General features: G+C 38.9%; 2 protein-coding genes across 7 annotated transcripts; both read right to left on the bottom strand.

Annotated features, from left to right (window-relative positions):
• Positions 1-574: 574 nt before the first annotated feature.
• LOC306911808 (immunoglobulin superfamily member 11) lies at positions 575-3993 on the bottom strand. Of its 3 annotated transcripts, none has more exons than XM_079487472.1 (6): positions 3850-3993; positions 3053-3207; positions 1788-1986; positions 1440-1595; positions 1203-1325; positions 575-1070 (listed from the first exon to the last, which is right to left on the bottom strand). In XM_079487472.1, exons 1-6 carry the CDS (start codon positions 3920-3922, stop codon positions 871-873), a joined length of 906 nt encoding a protein of 301 aa, XP_079343598.1. In that variant the 5' UTR covers positions 3923-3993; the 3' UTR covers positions 575-870. The 3 variants fall into 3 exon arrangements, with proteins under 3 accessions (XP_079343598.1, XP_079343599.1, XP_079343600.1); XM_079487473.1 differs by having other exon boundaries at positions 3053-3201; XM_079487474.1 differs by having other exon boundaries at positions 3884-3982.
• Positions 3994-4149: 156 nt separating this feature from the next.
• Positions 4150-20857, bottom strand: pacs1a (phosphofurin acidic cluster sorting protein 1a). 4 transcript variants are annotated; one of them, XM_079486698.1, is made up of 24 exons: positions 20229-20857; positions 18343-18430; positions 18124-18213; positions 17826-17951; positions 17496-17640; positions 17301-17392; positions 16949-17032; positions 16484-16543; positions 14085-14245; positions 13811-13904; positions 13166-13252; positions 12944-13056; positions 12641-12773; positions 11442-11546; positions 10932-11038; positions 10191-10345; positions 9923-10033; positions 9585-9702; positions 9425-9500; positions 9207-9249; positions 8623-8767; positions 8273-8508; positions 7550-7669; positions 4150-5267 (listed from the first exon to the last, which is right to left on the bottom strand). In XM_079486698.1, the coding sequence occupies exons 1-24, from the start codon at positions 20384-20386 to the stop codon at positions 5149-5151; spliced, it is 2766 nt and encodes a 921-aa protein (XP_079342824.1). In that variant the 5' UTR covers positions 20387-20857; the 3' UTR covers positions 4150-5148. The 4 variants fall into 4 exon arrangements, with proteins under 4 accessions (XP_079342824.1, XP_079342825.1, XP_079342827.1 ...); XM_079486699.1 differs by having other exon boundaries at positions 9425-9467; positions 20229-20763; XM_079486701.1 differs by having other exon boundaries at positions 20319-20527.
• Positions 20858-22969: the final 2112 nt, after the last annotated feature.

Raw genomic sequence — 22969 nt, 5'->3', positions numbered from 1 at the left:
CCCCAAAATGAAAATGATGATTGTTCATGTCAAGCTTGTCAGAAGGGCATTAAATCCCTTTCCCGCTCATTCTCCTTCACTACTCCTTCCTGGTGGAACATTCTTCCCAATGCGGTCCAGTCAACCACATCTCTCACAACCTTCAAAAAACTACTTAAAACACACCTCTTCTCACAATACCTTACAGACATATGAGAAAAAAAAACGTACACTAACCGTCTTCTCTCAACAGGTAGTGGTCTAGCTTTTGTTGAAACTAGTAACTTTGTATTAGCACCTATTTCTCTTTTATGACATATCGCTTATTGCTCCCCGAACTCTTTGTAAGTCGCTTTGGATAAAAGCGTCTGCTAAATGTAAATGTATGACTTTCTTCGGCAAAAGAAGATTTTTTGAAGAATGTTTGTAACTGATCAACAGCAGTACCCATCGGGTTTGTGTCAATACAATGCAAGTGAACGGGTTCCGGAATGTTGGTTGATCAATATTCTCAGAAAAAATATTCTGTGTTCTGCAAAAAACGGTTATACAGGTTTTAAATGACCTGAGGGTGAGGAAATGATGCAACAATTTTCATTAAACGTCATGACATTGCATATATTTATTGCAAAACAATGTTTTTATACTTTTATTTGGTAAAACAGATATATTGACTGTGTCCAGAAACGCATCTCAATTAATATACTGTTCATTGATATTTTTATAACACTAGATTTGACTAATGTTGTATTTCATGAATTGCGACAGAAGACTTCTCAGAAGCGCAGCTTTTAATCTAATCCAAAATTCGAAACGCTACTGAGCCACAAGGATTGATCAGTAAATGTAAAACCTGTGACCGCTTTTCATGTGGTCATTTCATGCTTTATCTCATACAAAGGAGCGTTTAATAAGAGAGGGTGTGTATTTTATCTCATTATAACACTCGTCTTCCTCACGGCTGTTCCTCCATTTGCTATCACGTGCCGAGCGACGGAGCCACAGCACCAGCACCACCAGAGCCAGCTGGAGCAGGGCCATAGACAGACTCAATAACACCCCCTGCAGTGTTCCTGGGGTGTTATCTGGCGCTACAGGGGCACGAAGACATTTCAAGTCAACCAAAGCTTACACACGCCTAAATGCCACTATTTACATTCTAGCCTTGAGGAAGGACTTCTGTCCTCATAATCTCATTAATGTTATGTATTTCAGAGACTTACGGCTGTACACGGACAGGCTAATGTAGCAGTGCTGGGTTCCTAGAGGGTTGGACACAGAGCAGCGGTAGAGACCAGAGGTCTCCGCAGACACATTGGAAATTTGCACAGAACTCGTCATGCCACCTGTATCACACAAATGGACAGCGACCAACATTAAAACGAGCAAACCATAACTACAAAACATGTTCGATAAATGATTGAATTCTATTGTCTTTCTTTTGAGTAGACTATTTTTACCATCCATGTTCACTGGTAGGATGATATGAATAGGTTCAAGCTTTTCCCAGATCAACTGTGGAGTGGGAAAGCCCTCCACCACCACACAGGAGAGTTTCACATTGCCCCCGGTATCAGTGTCTCCTTCCCACAGACACATGGGTAGAGACGGAGGTGCTACACACACACATTAAACGAATCATAAAAACTATTAATTCATCATTCAAAATTATGAATGCATGTTATGCACAAAATATCGCCCCATCTAAGCATAAAAATTTGAATATAACCCAGTTAAAGTAGTACGGCTACTTCCGCCATATGCTGATATTCAATATAACAGCACAATAGTATGTTTGGGTATAATACCCAGCACTGTCAGGCTGAGTTCTCCAATGCCAGGGTCTCCTGTCTCAGGTGGGTTGCTGACCACACATCGATAGACTCCAGCGTCAGACACACGCGTGTCATTCAGGATGATGTCAGCACTCCAGGGCATGCCCACGAACCCCACCCTGCCCATGAAGGAGGGGCTCTCGATTACCTGCCCGTGGTCATACACAATCACCTGCACACAGAGAAATGTCATAGATATCTATATGTCATATAGGACAATACAACTTAGGCCCCCTTTGTGTATAGTGCACTGCCTTGTGGCCCCACAAATAAAAACTTAGAATCTTAAACTTAGAATTCGTTTTTGGCTCAATACAAATTATGTTATACAATGATGGAACTTTAAAGCTTTGGCTTTGGGTTGGTGGTCTTATATTTCTGATGTTTGATTGCATTAAATTTATGAGAAATGTCCATATTTCATATACTGTAATGCCATCAAAACCTCAGAAATGTATAATGAATTAAATGTAAGATTTTAAGGCATTTTTACCTCACAAATAGATTTGTTTTCTTTGTAAAACAAACCGCTTTTATAAGTGTGATTTTGCATGACAAATATTGTGACAGTATGTGACAGTAATATGACAGTAAAAGACAAGTATTAACCATATATGATGCTCTGTGAAATTCAAGCTAACGTAATTACATGGCCTTAGTCAATATGAAAGATTTCAAGGTCATGTTTTCACAGAATGTTCTTTATATAATGTAGTAAATCACAAAAAATGACGCTGGGTTTTCACAAGCAGGGTCACAATTGGAAAAAGTTCCTCCTTGGGGACTAATGTTGTTGGTCCACTAGACGAGCATAAACATAATTCAAAAAACTAAATTATAAATAGTATAATAATTATGAGTATAATATTTTACTTTTATGTTAATTATAGTATTTATAATGTATTATATTATCACTCTATCAGTGTTTCTTATTCAGAGTTTTGGGATAATTCGCAAATCATGCTATTAGGGCCATGCCACCTCATATACATCTGAAAATATAACTCATTACTATTATTACAAGATTAAAAATGCAAAACAACACATTTACCAGAAGTCCAAGACCTCTCGTCCCCACTATACTGTGTTTATCTTGAATGCTTAAGGCTGTTTTGTAATCTTTGCATAATGCATGTACACCAATCAATACACTATGTAAACAACTGTTTAAACAGCCAAGGAAGCACATCAGTGCAGATTCCCCAGGACATTACACAATCCCATAAATCGAGATTCACCTGTGTGGGGGAGTCAGGATCAGAAAGGGGAGTCAGAGTCCAGATGATGCTGAGGCGAAACAACGGCATCAAAGTGAAGAAAGAACAAGACAGCGGAGCAGATTCCCCCCGTACCACTTCTACCCTGGACTCCCTTACTGTCACCCGAACTGCATCTGGATAAGATTCAGAGAGAAACCCAGTCAACTCACGGATTTTGTGCATTTAAAATAATCAGATAAATTACCAGAGGGCTCATTTATTTGTGCTTCTCTTGTCTTTTTATCTCAATAGTTATATCATAGGAATGATGAGTCGCACACCCGCTGCCCGTCCACCCCCGGGCCTTAGTGTGTGTGGGAAAGCACAGTGATTATAAAGACTTTAATTACAGCTGACAGCCTTGGCAAGGACAAACACATCCTAACCAAACAATGGGCTCCAGCTCCTCTAAATGAACTGACCCACATTACAAATATTTCAACCATTCTGATATTATGAATTACATTTGTATTCTCCAAAACTGTCATCTTGATCAAATTTGTTTTTGTTTTTTATCTGATATTTGGCTCTTTTATACCTCACTCAAATATTGTATACGTCTGATTTCGAGAGGTTTTCAAATATGAAGAACACCGGGGTGCTTCATTTAGTTAAAAATAGAAAATCTTTGGCAAACAAAACACCTGTATTGCTCTGTTCTTACATCAGTGGTGTTCAATTCATCCTCGCTACAAATCCCAATATTTTTTAGATAATATTTTAAATCGGTATATTTTAAAATGTAATGTTTTGATAATGATAACAACCATACTCACCATAGTGGAAAAAAGTGGAAACCAAACAAATTACCCAGAAGAGTTTCCATCCCGCACAGCCCATCACTGACATCCGTGTGCTGGTTTCTCCATACAGGTCAGTGTGTGTCTCTCTTCTACCCTCACTGCCACTGAATGCTTGTGCTAACTTGGGTTACGGAGCAACAAAAGGGGGGCAGTTCTTTTTACCCCATCCCCATATAAAACACAGAGAGTATTAAAGTCGAGATATTCCTGTCAATGTTAATAAGATCTTACTTGAGTCATACATCAATACAAAAAATGAAACCCTCACCATCTCAGTGTAATAGATGTATTACTTAATTTCACGTTTAATGTAAAATTAAAAATACAACACGAGCTTTATAGAAGAAAATACACAATACTGACTCTTGACATGTTGAGCAGGTTATCAAAACAACCACGAGTGTACCGCAATAACTGTGTACATGCAAACTAACAAGATTTTGAAAGGCAATATTGGTACACAATTTGCAGAAAGGGTCTTCTTAGGTCACTTCAAAGGTAAAAATGAGCATATTATCACTTAGCAGAACCCTTATTATTAGATCATCATGTTTTAAATGGAAAGCAGAGGGGAGGTAGAGACCAGTGATGAATCATAGCGGATTCATAATTCACAACGTTTGAGAGACAGAACTCAGAAACCACAGTGGAGTGGGTTAAGTGTCAATAGCAGCTTAGACAAACCCTGATATAACTGTACATTGTACAGTACATACATGCTTTTATTACAACATAACATATTCACATAAGCAAATAAATATGTATTTATATACAGGCGCACCGTAGTATACTTCATACACAAAATGTTTTTGAGTATCTTAAAGGCTTTTCTTTTACCGAAAACAAGCTTTGGATGTAAATGATTCAGTCAGATAGTGTTATTAAGAATTATTTGATTCAACTACTACACTTTGATAAAAAATAACCATACATCAAAGTTGTAAAATGACAGGTACATGACAACTCTGCCAAAACAATATTGAACCACTAATAGCAAGTGCTATTTAAATGTAAACAAAATATTGGGATTGTATTGCGCATTGAAGAACGGACAAAACATTAATAAAAAGGTTGATAAATAGCCTCCTCAGCACTGTTTTATCCTGACTGTTGCCTGTTCTGACCCTTTCAAAGCCCAAAACAATGTTAAATAATCCAGCCAATGACTGACAGTTTCTGATGACCTCTACAAGAACAGCCGGTCCTCTGTTCCGTCTGAAGCAGCGTCAGGTGACTCAACATTGCAACGGATTGGCTGATGTCAAGAGGTCACTAGGAGGAAGGTTTGTTGTAGCCGAACAGCCCCACAGGGATGTACTTCACATGTGTGGGCCACTGAGATGCCAGCTGGAAAAACTTCACATCATTCCACTCCATTCCATCTACAGATACTGAGACATCACATGGGCCATTCCATTAATAAAGCAGTAATATTTTACTAACCGGACCATAACTATTAGACATTATTAAAGGTCAATGGGTATGGCCGTTTCAATTGCCAATTCTTACAGCGTAGACTAGAGAGTAAAGTAAAAATGTAAGAAGGCATATTAATGTAAAAAAAAAAGATTTATAGATTAAAGACATTGACTCCCAACCAATCGCACAGGCTTGGTGTAGCACTATTTGTTTATTTGACCAATGACAGATGGGAGCAGTGAGGACTAGCCCAGTCTCAGTTGGTGCCCTAGGCAAGATTTTAGATTGCGCTCCTATACACAATTAATTAATTAATAAAAATATTGGAAAAATGAGCTTTATAAAAGCAATTTTTTTATTTATTTTAATATAAAATGAATTGTAATTAATATAAATAAGAAGCAAAAAAAATATTTGAAATAAAAAGAAATCTAATTACCAACTCAATAATACTCTATTTGAATATTAGAGCTCATAAAACAAATATTTAATTATCACTATTATTTAGATAAAGGTTAATAAGAATGTTTTTTCAAACATTTTGTCAACCTCTTGTGCTGTAGGGGCACAAAACAAAGTTTATTGTATTGTTTTGGATTTTCTTAAATAAAGGACATGGGCTAGTCACAGTGCCAGTTAACACACTTTGCAGTTTACTTAGTTGAAAGCGGTCAAAAACAGCACGCAGTGTCAGTGTTTCCCTTAAAATGGTTTGAAATAAGCAAGAAGCTCCGGGCGGGATTCGAATCTAAAACCAGTGATGAGTCCACAGGGCCGCTGCTAGCCATTTTGGTGCCCTAAGCATAATTCCATTATGATGCCCCCCCTTAAAGGTGCAAACTTTTCTTCAGTAAACAGAATAGCAAAACAAAAAACTATCAATGTTTAACAGTAAAATCTCATTTCAGATTGCAAGCTGCACCGAAATTTAAGTTACTCGCCCCGCTCTACACGGGCTTCGAATCGACGTCGGTCCGAATGTGAGACGGGCGCTCTAAAAAGGAGGCTAAAGCGTCTCTGTTGGTCGGGGAGTGAGGTTTACACACTACATAGCTCTTCACTAGCTGGCCTATGTTACACAAGTTCAACGCGCGTTACGATCAGTAGCAGCACATCATGCACATTTCCCGAATTTAATTAGATTAAACATGGACTTACCTGCAAGTGATGCACGGGCATCATCTCGCAGTTTCTTCTTCTTTCTTTTCTCTGATCCTGACTCCTGCTGTCTTTTCGGGGCCATTTCCAAATAAGTTGCCTAGGCTACCGTCTGTCAAACTGCGTCTGGCGCACGCGCGATCAACCGGCACTGCCGCGCGGTGTGGGGGGTTGATATAGGATTGTTCGGCCTTTTTTTTTTTTTACATATACATGGCTAAAATGTGCCTGCCTAATAATTTTTCTATAGCCTGATGAAATAATATTAGATTAAAGCTATTTTTTTTTCATTAGGCTATTTTTGGTGCCCCCTCAGCACTTGGTGCCCTACGCACAGCGCGTGATTCGCTTGGTGGGAGCGGCGGGGCTGTGAGTCCAGCAAGGTAAGCAGGCGTGCTAACAACAAGGCCATAGACACTAATGTAAGTGTTAGGAGCATCCCTTGAACTCAGGGAGTGAAGTTTGACTGTACAGATCACACTAGCTAGTTTCCGTTACACATGCATGATTCAATTTAACAGTATCATGATGCAAGAAGCTGTTCACATGCCGCCTTTTTTTTGCGCTCGCATCTGGTGTCCCCCGGTCATTTTGTGCCCTAGGCAACCGCATGTGTCGCCGATGCCGCGGGCCGACCCTGGGAGCAGTGTTCAGGAACATTCTTTTTTCAGTTGTCAAAAAAGGACCTTAGAAAAGTGTTATTGTAGTTGTATTTAAAGTTATGAATTCGTTTTTTTATTTCATGTTGGTATTTAAGTTGATTTTTATTTGAAAAAAAAACTGTTTTAATTTCAGTTAATCATTTTTGTGCCTCAATTTAAGGTCACTTTCTTCCGAAACCTTGCATGTCCAAATTCACTATTTTACAGAAACTGGACAAAAAAATAAAAATTTCAATGATAGTCAAAGTTGACAAGCCCTTTTTAATGCTTTTTATTGGTTAGATTGGTTAACTTTTTATTAGATATTTGCAAAGCCCGGTGACAAACAAAGGATGACATATGATAATGTTTTACGGCAAAAAACTAAAATGATGAAATATGGAGAAATAAGGTTTCAGCAGGAAAGCAGCGAGATGCAAATATTCTATCTGTACCTCTTAGACTTGTTTGTTGATTCTTGGCTGAGCAGATAAGTCTGGTGATGCCCTCAACGATCTGGCTCTTTGAATCGATGTCTCTCTCTTTTGGCTTCTTGCCCAGAAAGATGGTTGGCACTGGAGAGACAAAATGAGATATGAAATGTGTAGAGAATCCATAAAAGCTTGAGAGAGAGAAAATGAAGAGAGTGCCAGGACAAGAGAGAGTGCAAATGTCAACTGCAGGGATGGAAAACAGAGAAGCAACAAAACACTGAGTCATCTAAAGCATAAAAAACCCACACAAACCAGATTAAGATTGAAGCCTCTTTACAGCCTGAAGCAGCATTTACAAACCATTACCATTACACTGCTGTTTATTTCCACATTAACTCGTGAATCTTCATGACATTACGTATTGACGTACGGTGAAATTCTACTTTCAGCAAGTACTGCTGCAGGGTTCAACGTGCATGAAAACACACCCTGCATTATTCAGTATGGATATAAATGTCCTAAACCATTGTGCTGTCCATTAGTGAGTAAATAATGGCTCTGTTTTTATGTCCATTGGGGTTTCTAGTCTAGTGAAGCACATAACTAATTTTTGCATATGTAGAGCATTCAAAAGTTGTCACTTGTGAGGTTCCATTAAGACAATAGGATGGTGTCTTATAAGTAAGCAGTAGTAATCGAGACACAGATTTTAATCGATCTGTAATTTCCTGTATATCTACTCACCTTTCTTGTTCTTCTCCTTGGTCACCACAGTCATGGACATGGTGTTGGAGCAGGTCTGGAGCTCAGATGAACCAGAGCCGGGTAGCCGGCTGACCTGCAAGGACCTAAAAGCACATTTCAGTGTGTGCTTGCCCGGGTCTCTCCGCTCTCCATCTTTGCGCTTCTCGGGCCCTGAAGAAACCCAATAATCCACCTGCAGCCCAATAGCATCGACCCCATGAGACATTATGGGGCTCCTGCATGACAGAATTTATTCAAACAGAATTAGTTTTGAATGGAAAAGATCTTCAAAGTGATGTATAGGTGTGAATATTTATATACAGTTTTTCATTATTAGACACCACGCGCACCCTAAAGCAGCCAAGCCACCGCTCAGTGATGGGGACGGCGGAGGCGTAGCGGAGTCTTTCAACATCCCAGCAGGAGATCCATGAGCGGGAGGAGATGTGGAGGGAACAGCCAAGCTTAGAGCCAAACCATCCTCACCATCTCCACCTAATAGGGCCAAATCATTTCTCAGACTTCAGTCGATAGCACACTGGAAAAATGAATTTCTTTCTTAGTATTTTAGTCTTATACAAATATAAAAAAATCTTAAGTTAAGATATATTTGCTTGAGAAGCAAATCAAGTTTAATTACTTATTTCAGAAAATAAAAGGTAATATATAAGATGTATGCTTAAAATAAGCAGAAATAATGAAACTTATTAATGAGGTCAAATTTTATTCAAGTACATTTTTTCTCACCCCATTGGCAGATATCTTTGCCTGGCTTGTTTTAAGCATAAACTCGCTTATTTTTTTCAGAAAACAAGACTTAATATCTTAGTATCTCATTATGTATCTTGTTTTAGGAATTTTTACAGATACAGCAAAACAAGAAAAAAACATGAAGAAATAAAGTTTCTGCAGTTAAATTCCAACTAGTGTAAACCTGAAGATCCTGGGCTGGGCTCCACCAATCCCACTTTAACTATCTGTTGCAAGGGAAAAGAAAATGCATTTCCATCAGCGATTAAATCTGAATACACTAGTGTGATAGTGATAGCATAATGAAAGCAAAAATTTTTTATAGAACAATGCAATGTAAGTCGCTTTGGATAAAAGCGTCTGCCAAATGCATACATGTAAAATAATTGGAAATCTACTCACACCCACAAAAGGAATAAAATTTTGGCACGAGTCATCATCTTGCCTGGAAATGTAAAAAGCAGCTGATACGGCTTGACTGGAATGAACATAAAAATGAATAAGGGTGTAAAATTTTACAGCATATGTACTATCAGCCAAAATGCTGGTGTAGCAGTCTCACGTCTTGTGCTTGCAGGTCATCATGGCCTCAGCGATGGGCAGCTGATGTGTAACTGTGGAACCATTGATGTACTGAAGAATTCGTCCCAACACATCCACAACATCAGAAGACGATGAGACTGAACATACAAATTATATCTCTTAAATGCCAAAGTGTAATTCCAGGGTCCAGAATTAACAATGTCAGCAAATAAATATTTATTCGACTGAATAGTCGATTTTGGACCCCACATAAAACTCAATCTATCATTATTAAACACTGCTTTTCCACATTTATTGATCAGATAAACAAGAAAAAAGGAAACCAACACAGTGATGTCGAACTAATGCATTACCTACCAGACTGAGGAGGCTCAATACGGTTGAAAAACTCTCTCCACGAGCTGTCCAGGAAGGAAGAACTGTAATGGCTGTCCAGAGAACCCAGGTGTCTGGCCACAGGGTGAGAACCTGTGACGTCGTGAAAGAAATGTTTGCATTGAATATGCATGAGGATAGCTAACTTACTCTGCGCATAAATGAATGTTATCAGTCTTAAATATCTTTGAAAAAGTGCAGCAAGCGTTTCATAATAATCACAAAAAACGGATGTTCTATAAAAACACACCTAAAGGAACCACAAGGAACTTCATGTGGCTGAGCCAGTCCGATGTCTTGCTGGCGAGCTGAGAAACAAAAAACCTCAAGATGGCCCCGAGGTAGCTCTGACCTCCAACAGAAACAACCTTCACCGGTTTGGGCATGATGGAGTTACAGTTGCAGCTGTGGCCAGAAATGGAAATAATACATTTAAAACTTCATTTTTTAAATGTTTGAGTCAAGTTTGGGGCTGTAGTGCCTGTAGAAAAAGAAACACTCCCACTGACTGGATTTAGATAAACAATATAATTCATATTAAAGGAACAGTTCACCCAAAAATGTAAATGATGTCTTCATTTACTCACCCTCAAGTTGTTCCAAATCTGTATAAATGTGTTTGTTCCGATAAACACAGAGAAAGCTATTTGGAAGTATGCTTATAACCAAACATTTCTCGGTCCCCATTGATAACCATAGTAAGAAAAAAAGTGCTTTATAAATAAATGTGTTCTGTTAACACAACATAAATATATTTTGAAGACTGTACGAAATCAAACAGTTCTGGGGCACTTTGACTACCATTGTCATTTTCCTACAATGGTAGTCAAAGGTTGCCAAGAACTGATGGTTACAAGCATTCTTCTTCCAAACTTTTATTTTAGTGTGAACTGTCCATTTAAGAACCATGAAAAACATGTACTGTCAGTACAGATCATGTCAGTTCACATTTGTGTTAAATGTGTACAGATTCTGCCACCATTATACTTACAATTTCTGTATGCGTGTGAGCAGGGCGGAAAGGACGGCTTGGATTTCTGATCCGGAGCAGGTGCAAACCACCGGGAGCTTCTGAGTCTGCAGCAGTTCAGAAACATACTACACACAAACACACATAAACAGAGTCAAACAAACACTCTGCAGTCGCACCTCAGGACTGATAAACAGATACAGACAGCTCCGGTCTGGGAAGCTGAATGTTCAAAATACAGCTGTGACGTAACGCATGTGACTGCCAATACTGCGCATATCACTGTGTATCAACTACAGAATAAAGATATCATTAGGGTCATTTATGCAAAATTTGATGTGAAATTTTTAATGTTTTTATTAAAACGTGTCTTAGAGAAAACAGTCAAACACGGCTTCTCTATAGTTCAACTTTGCTCCATTTATAAGGACTGATTTATTTTTATACTGAACATCAGTCAAAGTACAGAATGCGATGTTCAGTACAGGGTGGTCAGACGAGCACACAGGATGTGAATGGGTTGGTTGTTACCTGTCCTTGCCAATCGCTGCAATTCACCAGGATGAGACTGTCAGGAAGAGTGCTGTCAGACAGCAGAATCTGGTTGAGCTGGTCATACACTATCTTTCTCGGCATCTATACAAAAAACAACTTAATTGAAAACATCTCGTCCGTCCTCATTTTCTCAATTTCTTTGTTCTGATGAACAAAAACATTTACATTGACTACAATAGAAAAAAAAAATGACATAGCTAGTCAAAAGTGCCCCAGAACTGTTAGCTTTCCTACATTCTTCGAAATATCTTCTTATGTGTTTAAAAGAACAAAGAAACGTATAAAGCAAATTTTCCTACTATTGTAGTCAGTTTGTGCAAAGAACTGTATAGTTACAAGCATTCTTCCATACAGACATTAATACAGATTTTGGAATAACTTAAGTGTGAGTAAATACAAGTGAAGGGAAAAGGATAATAACATTTACATGTCGCAATGGATTTCACCATTTTTACGGATCTTCACAATTCGTTATGATCTGATTTTCTATTGACAATAAATAAATATCATAAATGTCGACCAGAAATCAATGAAATTGGCTTTGAAACAAAGATATATTTACAAGATAAGGATTGTGTATGAAGCTAAATCAGTAGCAAAACTTGAGCATGTAGATTTAATTTGCGAACTTAAAAGTATAAAAGATATACACTTTGACTTTAAGGGCTCCCGTATCGTGGATGACTCAGAATCATCTATTTATGTCTCGCTAACAGCACGGTTTTCGCAAACATTTGATAAAGAGCAGATTGTAAGGAACAAAAATAAGGTTTGGGAATGTATAATTTAAATATTCAATAATACTTAATGTACTGCAGGAGGGATTATAAACAGTACTTCATCATCATAGCTCTCGTCTATGTTTTTGCAATCCTGCACAGAGTGAGGCGCTAGATGGTCCAAAGCATGCCAGATCCAACATGGAGTTACATAAGGAGAATTACCACCCACCCACCCACTCTCTTTCTCTTTCTGTCTCTCTCGCCCACCAGAATCCTCCTGCACTAATCCTAACGCAGTCCAAATGAGTCACCATATTCTCCGCTATGCCCTCTCCTCCATACACAAACACATTCCCGAGCAGAAAGTTATCGATTGTACTACGTTTTAGGCAGAGTAACTTAAGGACAGTAAAGCTCACGGCTAAGTGCTTGCTGTGTGTGTAAGGCAGGTACCTGAGGGGTTAGGCTGAGCTCTGGGGATCTCTCGCTGTCCGAGCTGTTTGTGCGCTCACTAAGCGGTTTAGACAGCTGTCTCTCTTTCATAGGGGTCCCTCGCTTCAGTTTGGGTGTGTGACCACCATCCAACCTGTGGAGAAGTGTGCTTATCTATTGCCATCCCTTCAGTTTCATCTCAACACGTTTACAATAAGAATATGCAGCTTTCAATTTAGATATATAAATGCTATGAAGAGATCAACAACTAAATAGCCTCATAGGGAACAATATGGGAAGTTTTGCTTTGGTTGTGACACTGACCGGGGTGATGGCATGTTTGTGCTATTGCTCCTCTGTGGGGTCTGGGGCCTCTCGGCCACAGATACAGTGATGCTAGGGGTGCCGTCCCCTATAATCTCCACTTCACTGTGTTCCTGCAGCATCAACAGCTCAATAAATACCAGCCAACAGGCTCACAAAGGATCAAAGAGGTACAGAATAAATGACAGAGTGAAATGATGGGGAGAAGAAAACAATCAATACCAGCGTGTCCATCTCTGACAAAGCATCATCCAGGTGTGAGCTAGGGGAACGCTGGATTTGACCACATTTTCCAGGCTGTTCACCCCTCTTCAGGAGACAGCGTGAGGAGAGAGAGCAAAATGACGAGATGAGATTTAGTAAAGTGAACAGGGGTGCCGTCCCCTATAACCTCCACTACTAGAAAGGGCAGAGCCCTTGAATACGTTTTCTGAAGGGTACAGTCACATATGTGCACATGTGGAACACGCTACAGGAACATTTTCATCTATTTTTTAAAAGTCTGTAGTGGGATCACATATTTTAAAATAAGTTAAAATGTCCCAATTGTAGTATATGTTAGAATATAGAACATCTATAGACAGTATTATTGGACACACACGCCTGACCCAAAGTTAACTTACGGTCTATGTTTGGTTATAATATTAGAATTTTTTTAGATGTAATTTATATGAATATTAATTAATATTTTATTATACAGTATATTCATTATATTAAATTAAAACTACTCAACAGTTATTGATTCTTTGTGCAGGTCTAATGGAAGTTAAGTTTGGGCCACTTAACATTTGTTTATGTTGTTGCTGCTGAAACAGTCTATAAACTGTTGACAAAATTCACATTTTTGCATTCAAAACATATACTCACAGGGCTCAGTTTATCTTTGCCAAAGCTGTACCTGCTATGCAAGCTACCAAATTCTGTCTGAGAGCTGGACTGTGACATGGCTTCAAAAAACGGCCTTAAAATACAAATACAAACACAAACAAACACAATGATTGAGGGTCAAAATAAGGTTAGATGTAAGTAGAAGATGTAGGCAGTTTGCTTATTCAAGTATTTTGCAATGTACCGCAAATCACCAAATCAGTTTCTGTAATTGGGTACCATCAGAGTATAGACTAGCCAGGGAACACTGTACCTGAGTTTGGGTTTGGGCGTGCTGAGAATACTATCAGTTTCCTCCAGCTCTGGGCCGCTGTCACTGGGGTTATACATCTCCAGACTGTCATAGAGCTCATCCAGATCTTCTTCCACATCACGGATCTGATCCTGGGACACATGGTCCAAACCAAACCCTACCTGCATGCATAATATTAGCCGTCAGACACACATCAGCAGTGGAACTGTGCACCTGATATAACTGAGGAACAGATCATTTTTTAATGACATGTTACTTGTTGCATCATATTATCAGTTACTCCTTCAAATATGTAAAGCATGTCTTAATGCATAAGCATTGTGGACGTTGCTGTAGCGGATGGCATTTTGAAGAGTGTGTCAAGTCTATCAGTGACTGACAGAGCATGACTTAAAGGGATACTCCACCCAAAAATGAAACGTCTGTCATGAATTACTCACCCTTTAGTTGTTTCAAACATGTATACATTCCTTTGATCCGTAATGTTAGCAACCAGCAGTTCTGAAGCACTATTACATTATTCCAAAATATATCTCTTTGTGTTCAACCAAACAAAGATATGTATACATGTTTGGAACAACTAGAGAGTAATTCATGACAGAAATTTCATTTTTGGGTGGAGTATACCGTTAAGCACACCTTGTCATTAATGTTTAAACACGTTAAAATACTGCCTCAGTGAAATCCAGTTCTACTTGTTTTCTTTTTTGTAGTCACTCTCCCGTACCTTCTCTGGATCTGGAATGATCTACCAGCTTCTACAAGATCAGCAGACTCGGTTGCCATCTTTAAAAAACGCCTAAAAACACATCTCTTCCGTCAACACGTCGCTGATTGATTTTTCCTAATTCTCTTCCCTAATTCTCTTCCCTTTCCTTCTTTATAATAAATTAAAAAAAATGTTTTAATTAAAAACTTACTAACCTCACTGTTCTTAGCTTTGTATACTGTGCTAGGCTTTAATGGACTAGTTTGATGCACTTATGTATTTTGTTGCCTATGTTGTTATAATTGCTTCCAATGTTTCCTCATCTGTAAGTCGCTTTGGATAAAAGCGTCTGCTAAATGACTAAATGTAAATGTAAAATGTAAATGTAAATGTTGTAGAATCTGGTTGAATGTGTTTCTTCAGAGCAGTGTTACTTTCATAAAAAGTTTACATATTACGTTTCGCAATACTATAACTACTTTTAAATGCAACAGTACCCATCGATGCCAATCAGATTGTGATATGAAAATTAATGAAGTTTACTGACCAATGATTGAAGTGGAATAATAATGATAATAAAGTTTATCCATCATTAGAAACTTATACTGCGCTCCAGACACCTCGGATTTAGGATATTTCACTGCAAATCTGTAAATAATGTGTAGCAACAACAAAAGTATTCAGTAACATCAAAACAAACATTTTACAATGATGATGTAACATTAAAACATTACAAAATATTAACAATAAAAGAGCAATTATTATAAGTTATCTCCAGGATGAGGTGGGAATTATACTAAATCCGAGGTGTCTGGAACACAGTGTTAGTGGTGGTGGTAATGGGGAAAAAGCAATCAAGTACATTTCCGAGCTGATCAAGAAGGAATAGCACCACAAAGTCATTAACATGAGTGGTACAGTTTACAAGTTAGGGGCATGTCAGTGAGAAAACATTGCAGAAATTATAACATTTTTGAAATTGTGAATTTTTCACTCAGAAGCTTAGCATTTTAATGATTTTGTGATTTGCATATGCAGAAACAAGTAAGCCAACTGATCTACTATATGTGATCCAAGAAAAACAACAAAACCTTACGGGTCTTATGGGTAAATGTTTAAATTGAGATTGAGATGAGGACAATATTTGGCCAAGATACAACTATTTAAAACTCCGGAATCTGCGGATGCAAAAAATCTAAATACTGAGAGAATCGCCTTAGCATTACTCACAAAAATAACGTTTTGATATATTTACGGTGGAAGATTGACAAAACATCTTCAAGGAACATGATCTTACTTAATATCCTAATGATGTTTGGCATCAAAAAGAAAGATAGATCAATTATAACCGAGCTTCTCATGTCTGGTTTTGCGATCCAGGGTCACATATACAGTGAAGAAAATATATGATATGTACATGCATTAACGCTGTGTTTATATATTTATTATCAATAGTAGGTACACTGCCATCTTGCGCCAACCAACGACCTAAATACACCTGATGTCACAATGACTTTTCCCCAACCGGTCAATTCATTTACATTTAGTCCTTAAGCAGAAGCTTTTATCCAATGCGACTTACAAATGAGGTAATACAAATACAAAAAAACTTCAACTTCAAGCAGAATTGGTAAAAGGATGAAGAAAAACAAAGAGACTACAAGTGCATGAAAGCAAAAGCCGCAATTACCTCATCAGACACTTTGAACCATTTAACCAGCGCCATGAGCTTCTGTTTGATGTTGGGTTGCTGGATTTAAAACACAAACACCTTATTAGACAGAAAACGGAGGAGTCAGAAGCGACAAAAGCAAACAGATGCAAATTACAAGCGTATCTGTCTGAGAAACAGCAGGAAACAAAAATAGCAGCAAGCGAAGAGGGAAAAAAAGCTGTCACAACAGGCAGGGACCACAGACTGTCAGCCAGAGCTAGAAGACAGAGCTCACAGGGAAACAAAGCTGACTCGTGAAGGCATCTGAGAGGAGGAAGCAGATAATGTGCTCAGAAGCCTCGTCCCTTGAGGTTCAATATGACTGCCAGAATTTCAAACGTCAGTGACCCTAGGGTAAACGTGCAGTTGTTTGGGTCAACACGTATGCACAGAGTGTCAGTTCGGTTCTCCATTTGCTATTCCTGCATTGATGTTACTTACGTTAGCTCTGCTGATGGAGGCTGTGGAGGGTAATTTTCGGCGAGGTTTTTTCTTCCTTAGTTCATCCTCGTCGTCATAGAGGTACTGGCCAAAAACAACAGAACATCCTATAAATCATCTCAATGTACAGTCTTTAACTCATTTGCATTCTTCTTGCGCTACTGAAAGGTTAAACGAATAATTCAAACAATATCTGATTATCTTATATGATCTGATTCTTTTTCCTACAAAACAAAGTGCTTCACTTTGTTCACTTTACTCTCAGCATCCGCTGGGCAATTATGCATTTAATAAAACAGGAAATATGCAACATGAAAATCGATGTTCTCCATCTCACAGGCTTTACATCTACCTGCCCCTGTAGCGGGTCATCGCTGGCATCCTGCTCTGAAGAATAGCTTTCCTCTTCCTCCTCCGAATAATTATCCATGTCTGGCGAGCGATCTGAAAGAACAGGAGCCATAAAAGCCATTCAACCGCAGTGCCTTGACGTTTAAAAAAGGAAGCATTGGCCTCTTTTCCAGAAATAAACGTGTGCCGCTCTCACCAGACAGCTTGGCCTTTGGTCCCTCTGGGTCGATGGGTTGACTGGAGAGGGAGTAGACTCGGATCTCAGCGACAGGCAATGCTGTTTCTTTCACTGTTGTGTGCAAACCCAACACCTGAGCTCCTTCTGTGGGATGCTGCATTACCTGAAGACAATGAAGTTGATCAACAGTGGAAGAAAATAGACAAAGATCATTCAGTATGGGCTTTTTAGTGATGTAAATAATGAGCTTTATATGAATCCAAATCCGAATTATGATAGTGTTGTATGATTTCAGATATTGGATATGGCTCATCATTATGCCCTATATGTGCATGAATGCTTTCTCACCTCGGCCATATTGATAAGTCCTAGTGCAAGGGTCTTATAGCCCAGAATAGTGCGATTCTTGTACCTCTTGCGTCTCTGCAGCATAATCTGAAGTTTGTTAGCATCCCTCTTTAAAAAGTGTGGATACTAAAGGAAACATAGGAACAAAAGCATTTGAGATTATTTAGAACCACCATGGATACAAAATGAAAAGAAATAGAGCCTTAGGAGCTATAGAAAACGACAAAACAAAAGTAGAGTCTATTTCATTTACAAATGCACATTTGTATTAGTCTTATTCCCAGCAAACAGAGTTAACCTGAAGCGAGAAGGTCAGCTGAAGATCCGTCTCAGTAAGCCCAGCCGACGACAGCATGATTTCATTAGACCGCAAAATACGCTTCGAGCCCTAAAAAGCCATTTACAGTCATTAGTCGCCTAAACAAAGATTAACCGCAGTTTAACATAGTTTCATTTAAAGAAGGATAACACAATCTTCAGAGATTTGGGGGCTGTAAACCAACATGTGTGCATTTACCTGAAGTTTCACAGCAATGACCACAGATGTAAGATCTCTGTCCAGCTCCTTCAAAATCGCTAATTTTTTAAGAGTTAGACTGAGAAGCCTGCAAGAGAAATAAAGATCGAAAGAATGAGAGAAAGCTAAAGATACTGTGTTGATATTTTTCCCTTGCAATTGTGGCTGACATTTCAATTGAAATTGCAGACAATTGTGACTTTTGTATTGTGTGGAATACGCAGTGCCATGATGTAAAAACACAAATCAAAACGTGGCTTTTTGTTTCAAATTCAAAACTAAGCAAAAATTGTATTATACAAGTATAGAAAACTATTGTTGACATGCAGCTATTTCCAAATAAGGCAAGACATCCAAACCAAGCTCTGCTGGCAGACAAGGAACGCCATGTCCCAAAAACTGGGTTGTTCTCTCATTGGTCGCTACAAGGTGTGATAAGAAGTATTTGGCCTGATGTCAAGCACATTGCATTGGTGATATTAGATTAAGGTGATAAATTTGAAAGTGACACAGCACTAAGGCAATGAGTACATTTGATTCCTGGGACAGGTTGTATTTTTACAAAGAACATTGTCATGAAGGTAAAACACTGTATATACTGTACTGTGCAGTATGAAGACTATGACACGACACACATAGAACATAATACTTGTGTATGCTATAATGTCTTTTCACGCACTATAAAATAATAAGTTATAATTAATTTATGTAAGAAAATATATATTGTATCCCATGATGTGAAGCTAAATAACCACAGACACTTGCAGTTTGAACCTAGTTTCATCTTTAACGTGAACCAAATTGAACCTGCAACTCATATATTACGGGTGTAATTCACTCATAAATCAGTCCCTTTGCATTAGAGTGTAACTCAAGAGCAGGTCGACTGCAGGCCAAAGAGGTGGGTAATGAAATTGTAAGAGGAAGAGAAAATAAGACAAACATCTCACCTTGCAACGCTCTTAAATGGGACTGACAGGACATAATATGCTACAACATCTATGTAGATTTTTACATTTACTTCATCAGGAAGAAAATAGTAAATTAACAATTATGTTTGACTAATGCACTTTACAGGACTCTTTTCCATTTATATAATCTGTCGGTCCATTTCTGATGTGCTTCTCGCTTACAGTCAGCCTCATTGCATCTTAATGGCCATCTCCTCTCACACTCCCTGCATTAGGCATCCCAGAGCACCCCCACAACTTTTTCATTTTACAATTCCTTTATGGGAGCAGCACAGGCTGAATATTGAGAGCAGTGAACATACAGCCTAGTGCAGTGAAATGAGATGCTTTGTTTGCAAATATTGCTCTTCTCTTTTTCATTGCTTATTTTCACAGCATGAAATGAATAAAATTGTTGCTTCTGTTGTTTTAAATGGTCTTCCTACTTTACAACTATTACTTCTTCTCTCTGAATGAGAACAGTGGGGTGCAAAAGACAAGCAGTCAGATTCTGGGCCCTTTGTGGTGATAAACAAAAACATCTCTAACATTTGGATACATTAGTTTAAATGTCCCTATTTCTAATCCTTATTCGGACATACCCTGACCCCTTTGTATAATGACAGTTTTGTTCAGAAGGTTCACAGTGTTACCATGGGAGTTTACCAGCTTTATATTTGGGGTTGGAAACGTCAACTGCATTTAAAGGAGTTATGCATCCAAATGCACATTTCCAACACTGTAACAAACTCAAAATACCACATTTTGACGTGTTTTTGAATTAATAAAGAGAAGAAGAAAAACAGTGTTGGTCCTATTCCGCGTTGTAATACTTTGCAGTTGTTTAGGTAATGGGCAACAGCGCATCGCGATCTGGATCAACTATTGACACTGTTACAAAGTAGCGCGTCGACCAACATGAAAAAAGCCGCATACCTGGGGACACAGCTCGGAGAAGAACTGTCAATCTCCCATGTCGCAAATAAGTTCATCTGAACGGGACGACTCGAGGACATCGTGACCGACCTGAGGGGCTGCAGGTGGGGAGACGGAGCTCCCACCGGTCGCTGCTGAATCCCTCCGCGCTCCGACATGCTTGAAATCTTCAGATCCGGCTCAGTTTAGACACTCGCTCGTGCGTATCCTCTGGTTCAATGATGACACATTCATGACACGGGCCGCTTACTTCATTTCTTCCAGCGGTGGGTTCGTGAAGCAGTGGGTCAGTTACCGGCGTGTTGTCAATCGGGTGCTTTAAACGAAGCAGCAGGAAGCGGAAACCTCTTCTTTAAAATGATATAAAAACGCAACGCCTCTCGGTAAAGCCGCACGAACGGTCACACTCTGTGCATTTAACACCCAGCTGCAACACGAGCGACGTTACTATGAACTCAAATGCGTCTCGTTTGCTTTGCGGCGGCGACAGCTTGCACGAGTAACTGTCACAGCTGTGTGTACTATTTGTGAAAACATTAGTTTTTATAAAGATTTGTGTCTTATACATTAATACTTCGCTGTGTGTGAGTGTAGAGTGTGTGGGGGAAACGCTCTCTCTCTCTCGTTTTGTAAAAAACAGCCCACTCGAATCTATTAGCGGCAGCTCCAAAACACTGTATCCACCCACACTGGCATCGTTTGAAGTTTATCTGTCCCTGACAGATTGAACCCAGAGAGAAGTTCAATTTCATGGCATCGAGTCCTAAATCTAAAAAACAATTTTTGCATATTCATTTTAGCATAAACTTGAATAAGTCTGTTTTATTTCACCACATCTGGGCTTTAAATTATTGTGCTTATCTATAATATATATAATTACACTCTCCCTGCATCACTGGGATTATGTATTTATTTATTTTGTTTGATGACAAGCAAGGCATGACAACAAACAAAACTGGATTAAGGTTAACATGTTTGTTATGGTCTGATAATCTCTTTTTCTGATGTTTGACTCTAATACACTGTCATCAGACCCATAATCCTTGAACAAGCAAACACGTGTAGATTGATATCGTTTTTTCGGCATTAAATAATCTGGAGGCTGCATCCTACAATATAATCCAAAAATATCCGTTTGATTTTCTTCTCTCATGGGTTGTGGAATATGGGTCACAATTTCAAACACAGTCGGGTGACAGTCACATTCGTATAGATCTTTGGCGACCCCTGTTGGGCATTCGTTTATTTAATCGTGCCACACTTTGTATGGTCAAGCATTAATATTTAATCTCTCAACAGAAATGGGACACAGCCCGACCGAGCGACAGACAGATAGATGGATATTAGTATAATCTAGATCAGGGGTACTCAATAGGCGGACCGCGGTCCGGATCCGGACCCAGACGCAATACAATTTGGACCGAATCCAAAATCAACATTATAATTTAGTCATGATCCAAGCGAGTTTTCATTGGTGCGTGATTTCACGCCTATATTGTTTTACTTTTAGATGTGGTTTATCTATCTTCTGTGTCCAATCCAAAGATCCAATCGAGCTGTAATAACTGTAATCCACATGACAACTCACTCACTCAACGTTGGCGGCAACCGGATCATTTTACAGACTCGGATCTTTGAATCTCGTTCAGGAAAATGAACGAATCTTTTTTCGAGTAATTTCGTTTATTTGTTAATTTCAGCAGCATAATATAATCATGTTAAATAGGCCAACACATCTAGTACTCACGAAAATGTTGATTACATTGGAAAAAATAAATTGATTAGTTGGGTCCAACTTAAATGCAGGTTTCATATGAAAGATTCGTTCAAAATGAACGAATCGTTCATGAGCGACACATCACTGTGTATGTGATTCGCAACAACGCAGTTGCTAATCCATCTGATAACGATACGTGTTTCCTTGCTAGCGAAGATCATGGCGTGCTCAAAACCTGAAAAAAGGAGAAAAGTCGATTCTGAAAATCGCGAATTTAAATCAGAGTGGACTGACAGTTATGCATTTGTGCTGCCGGTGGGGAGCACAAAACCAATGTGTTTAATTTGCAACGAGACGGTTGCAGTTGTCAAGAGTGGTAACGTGAAACGTCACTATGAGTCAAAGCATGGACACTTTGACAACAATTACCCCCCTAAATCTGAGGTAAGGGCCAGAAAAATCAAACAACTGCAATCCTCATATCAAGCAACATGCAGTGTAATAGTTAGATCAGCCACCCAACAAGAGCGTGCAACTGAAGCCTCATTGAGAGTGGCATGGGTCTTAGGAAAGCACAAGAAACCATTCTCTGACTCAGAGATTGTGAAGGAATGCATGAATGAAATAGCAAATGCCCTGTTTGAGGGAACTCAAAAAGATGACATCATACAAAAAATAAACCAAATATCTTTGTCTGACTCCACTGCTGTAAAGCGAACTGAAGTCCTTGCTGATGATTTGCTTGACCAAATGAAGTCTGCAATAAAAAAGGCTAAATGCATTTCATTGGCTTTGGATGAATCCACAGACAACACAGACAACGCACAACTTCTGGTGTTTGTCAGATTTTTTGATGAAGAGAAGGGAGAATTCTGTGAAGATGTGTTAGGCCTCACAGCCCTCCATGGACACACAAGAGGGGATAATATTTATGAAGCACTGATGCAGATGTTGAGAGACAGAGAGATAGATCTGAAGAATGTTATTTCCATTGCTACTGATGGCGCTCCTTGTATGACTGGAA

This window comes from Barbatula barbatula (assembly GCF_947034865.1).
Source record: "Barbatula barbatula genome assembly, chromosome: 22".
Classification (NCBI taxonomy): domain Eukaryota; kingdom Metazoa; phylum Chordata; class Actinopteri; order Cypriniformes; family Nemacheilidae; genus Barbatula; species Barbatula barbatula.
Note: the sequence above shows the minus strand (reverse complement) of the source record. Positions and strands in the feature narration are given on the sequence as shown.